This window comes from Penaeus chinensis, chromosome 3, assembly GCF_019202785.1.
Source record: "Penaeus chinensis breed Huanghai No. 1 chromosome 3, ASM1920278v2, whole genome shotgun sequence".
In the NCBI taxonomy this organism is placed as follows: domain Eukaryota; kingdom Metazoa; phylum Arthropoda; class Malacostraca; order Decapoda; family Penaeidae; genus Penaeus; species Penaeus chinensis.
This window is the reverse complement of record NC_061821.1, coordinates 28656914-28661913: the sequence shown is the minus strand read 5'-3', so window position 1 is coordinate 28661913 and position 5000 is coordinate 28656914. Positions and strand designations below refer to the sequence as shown.

The following is a 5000-nucleotide window of genomic DNA, read 5'->3' as shown; positions in this document are numbered from 1 at the left end:
GGGGTCTAAATTTGTGTAAGTACGTGTATGTGCATGTGGCGGGATGAAGGGAGGTTGATATTCGTGTAAGTATATAAAAGGTTATCTGTCTGTGTAGAGATATGTAATTACACACACACACACACACACATACATAGATGTGTGTGTGTGTGTGTGTGTGTGTGTGTGTGTGTGTGTGTGTGTGTCTGTGTGTGCGTGTGTGTGTGTGTGTGAGTGTGTGTGCGTGTGCGTGTGCGTGCGCATGTGCGTGTGCGTGCGCATGTGCGTGTGCGTGGGCGTGTGTGTGTGGGTTTGTGTGTGTGTGATTATATATATATATATATATATATATATATACATCGCCAATTTTTAAGAACGCGCTAGAAAAGAAGAGCAAACAGCAGAGAAAAGGAGGAGAGGCTAGAGAATGACGCAAGACACAAAGAATAACTCACAGCGGAATGGCGACGTTAGTGGGGACTTGTGCGCAATATGAGAAAAAGTCAATACACCGTAAACCAAGAAGAAAAATTTGACATTAAGCAGCATTTGCCTTCTTTATAAATGGAGCGGTATGCGATGCACTCCTCACTCTCTCCTGGTGACAGATATGCAATGGTATAAAAAGGGTATAAATAGAGGGATCAATAAAAAATAATAGTATGTATTCGTGTATACATATATACGAAGATGTAAAAATTGAATGAATATATGAATAGATAAATAATATTAGTATTCATTTGAGATGTAGAAAATAAAAGAAAAATGAATAAAAGTTACCAAACATACAAACTTTAAACTTACGTATGGCTCCATACATCCGTAACTGTATTTGAAAATACAAGCACATATACAACTTCGAATGTATGATAAATACAAGGAATTACTTGCACGGGAAATTATCTCTTCATATGAACACGCGTGCAAATATACATAAGCAAGACAGACGCTAATGCTTACACTAAATTAGAAACACATATATACAGTCAGGGAAGAGGAATGAACATCCTAATAGCAGCAGACATATACCTAGCCTGTTAATGAAGTTTGAATAATGCATGGCAGAAACTCATCAATGTTCAGCGTGGGGCATTGCGTGTCCAATTAATAATCAGGTCCTGCTCCTAACTTTCTCTAAACACGCCCAAACTTTCCAGAGCGACATTATAACTTAAAACGTTGAATCGAAGAAATACTTGAAACTCTTCTAAACGCCCCTTGTCTTGCTTCCAGTCAGGAACACGCGACTACTTACAGTAAACGTTTAGAATGCCTTAAGTAAGTTGCCAAAGATTTCAGGTTTAAGAGCCTCATAACAGAAATATTTTTATACCAGTTTTTTTATTCTTATATATAAAAGATAATGATAGTTTAGAAATACAGACACTAGGAATAATGAGGGTAATGATGGTGATGATGGTAATGATAATAACTACAGTACCAATATTATGCACAACAATGACCGTAGCTATGAAAAATGCGTAACTAGAATTGATTTAGTAATGATTATTGTGAAAAGAATGATGATAATGATACTAAAAAGCAGCTAACCCCCCCCCCCCCCCGACCCCAAGAATAGAAATGCTGATAACATAAACGTCATTGTTATTGTGAAATATCGGTTGGTTCTACACACATACATACAAGTAGACCATATCCCCTTACAAGGTTCCTCTCCCATCCAAGTCTTTATATCTTCATAAATTAATCTTAGCACGTAACCCTTAAAAGGTGGATAGCATAATATTACGCCCTTGAGAAGAACAGGTGGCATAATATTAAGACTAAGGCTTTGGTGAGGGAAATTTTGCCCCAGTGAAAGGGTTGCTTCCATACTCAATGCCGACGACTAGGGATGGGTGGACCACGTGAAGATTGCTCTACTCGCCCAGATCAAGTGCCCATATTGCACAATGTACTTCAGCTGTAACGCCCGAAAGTTGAGGTTGCTTTACTCTTGCTCTTATAAGCCTTCCCCCCTACCAAGCAATGGAAAGGATGACTGTCATATCGTCTGTGGACTTTCTCACCTTCCCCACGAACCCATCTCGCCATCCCTCACAGAAGCCATATACTCAAACGACCGTAATTTGCTTATTCTGGTCTGTGGACCTTTTCATCCAGCTCTTACACACCCATCAAACTTCTCCAATAGATCCAGATGCCTCTCCTCTGCAACATTTGTACTCCACGTTTCTGCAGTAATACAACACAGTCGGCAGAGCCACACCATAATACAGACCCCGGTTTCTCCTTATGTGTAGCATTCTGCACTTTTACAGTATATGATTATAATAACGACCTTCTTCAATTCCCTTCCTCCATGTTCTATAAGTATTTTCTATTTTCTGCCTCTTCCAGTACCTCCCCACTTGGCCCCACTGTCAATCTTCGTCACTTCCCAATTCTGATGTACCTCACAAATTTATCACATTTACTTATTTTTTATGAACCATTCTTTTTTGCTCACTATTTCTGAGTCAGCTACAAGTGCTACGAAATGTTCATCTTATTCTTACCATACCTATACACATTCACAGCCAATTAAAAGCTATCACCCGTTGACTCTTCTCCGGCCTGTCTATTTACAAATATGAATTCATCATAAGAAACAACTACGGTCATAACAAAATACTGATTTTAAATTGACGATAATTTTGCTTTTGTAGTGAGAGACCGCCTTGCCTTGCGATCCCAATCACCATTCAGAACCGTTCGATTAGATATCCTCGTGGCCCTCAGCTGCACGCACCACCATTGAAATACTAATGATTATGGTTATAAACACGACAAGAGAATCATATTAAAGGTAATGAGGATAATCCACGCTTTTCGTATGATAGAACAAAAACAAAAAAAAGCAAGCTAAATAAGTATGGTAAATGATTAAGTCATTATTATCATCATTATAATTATTATTATTATTATTATTATTATTATTATTATTATTATTATTATCATCATTACTATTACTATTACAATTATTATTATTATCATTATTATTATTGTTATTATTATTATTGTTATTATTATTATAATTATTATTATCATTACTATTACTATTACAATTATTATTATTATCATTATTATTATCATTGTTATTATCATTATTATTATTATTATTATTATTATTATTATTATTATTAACATTATTGCTATTACCTCTTTTATCATTAGTGTTTTTTCATTAGTATTATCATTATCATTATTTATCATTATTATTATTATTATTATTATTATTATTATTTTTATTATTATGATTATTATTATTATTATTATTATTATTATTATTATTTTTATTATTATTATTGTTATTATTATTATTATTATTATTATTATTATTATTATTATTATTATTATTATTATGATTATTATTATTATTATTATTATTATTATTATTATTGTTGTTGTTGTTTTTGCTGTTGTTGTTGTTGTTATTACTATGATTGCTTTTAGTAGTAGTAGTATTGTTGTTGTTGTTATTATTATTATTATTATTATTATTATTATTATTTTCATTATCACAGCTTCTGCTGGTGTTGGTGTTGACCGGGAATCCACCGGATTCCTTAGGTGCTCAAGAATTTCCTCAGGATATGGGCCGTACCAAGCAGTGCGATCTTCTGCACTTGCTCCGCTCTCTCTTTTCCGGGTATTTCATCGAGGTATTTCTGGAGACCAAGTCGGGCGGTTCCCAATGCTCCGACTACGACCGGTATCACGTGGGTCTTAGTGTGCCACATGCGCGAAATCTCGATCTCCAGGTCCTTGTATTTGCTGATCTTTTCTGCTTCTTTGGACGATACATTCACATCATTTGGCACTGCCACGTCAATCAATAGACATCTTTTCTTGACCTTGTCGTGGAAGATGATGTCCGGTCGATTGGCTCCAATGGTCCGATCTGTGTTAACAGGCATGTCGTACATCACAGTGATTGTCTCTGTTTCAACGACTTTTTCCGGCTGATGCTCGTACCACTGATCAGATGCAGGGAGGCCAATCTCTCTTAGAATTGACCAGTGCAGGTAGCTAGCTATCCGGTTGTGCCTATGGGTGTACTCATTTAGCGCTAGTACCGAGCATCCAGCAACTATGTGGCTCACATGCTCTTCTTGCTGCTGGCAAAGTCTGCATTTGCTGTCCACCTCCATCTTCAAGATCTTCCTCTGATGGTATCTGGTGTTCAGCGCCTGATCTTGTGCTGCCGTAAGGAGACTCTCTGTCTGTCCTTTGAGCCCAGAGCTCCGAAGCCATCCAAAGGTCAATTTTCTATCTACGTAATTCTCGAATGTTTGACTGTAGAATTGACCGTGGAGAGGCTTCGACGAGTAGGTGTTGATTTTCTCGTCAGCCAATGCTTCCTTCATCTGTCGCTTGATGGTTTGCAAACTTGGCTGTGTTGACTGGGCTCCGGGCTGGGGCGGTATATACTTCTTCTTGAATTCATCGCCTTTGTTGACAAGAGAGTATTTCCTCTTCTCTGATTCATGTCTCTTTACGAGTCTAGTATATTTGTCATCTCCTCGCTTGATGTACTCGCTTAGGCCTACGATCGCACTCTTGTATGCACTTTCCAGCTCGATGAGTCCACGGCCACCACTGCTTCTAGGGATATAGATTCGGTCTTTGTCAGCCTTCGGATGCAGGACTCCGTACTTTGTTAGTAGTTTCCGGGTCTTCCTGTCCATTTCCTGGATCTCTATTTCTCTCCAGTCGATGATCCCGAAGCTGTACTGCGGCACTGGCACGGCTAAGCTGTTTATTGCGTGCATCTTGTTCTTGGCATTGAGTTCAGTGTCGAGGATGAGTCTGACCCGACGGTAATACTCTTTCCGGATCTTCTCCTTCATGAGACTGTGCTGTATTCCGTTGCTCTGGTCTACTCCGAGGTACTTGTAGACTTCTTCCTGATCAAGGTTCCGGATCTCGGTTTCACCCTTCAGCTTAGCGTTTGGCCCTGATACAAGTTTGCCTTTCCTGATAGTTGCTTTAGCACACTTCTCCAGTCCGAACTCCAT

The 5000-nt window shown here is 38.1% G+C and overlaps 1 protein-coding gene across 1 annotated transcript in view; it reads right to left on the bottom strand.

Moving 5' to 3' along the window:
* Nucleotides 1-2320: 2320 nt before the first annotated feature.
* The window catches only part of LOC125041093, a 4813-nt gene continuing 2133 nt past the window's right edge, over nucleotides 2321-5000 (bottom strand). Inside the window, exons 1-2 of the mRNA XM_047635846.1 lie at nucleotides 3690-5000; nucleotides 2321-2386 (exon numbers count right to left, since the gene is read on the bottom strand). The exon at nucleotides 3690-5000 is cut by the window's right edge and continues 2133 nt beyond it. Of these exons, the coding sequence (XP_047491802.1) occupies nucleotides 2321-2386; nucleotides 3690-5000 (1377 nt within the window). The remainder of the gene's footprint in view (nucleotides 2387-3689) is intronic.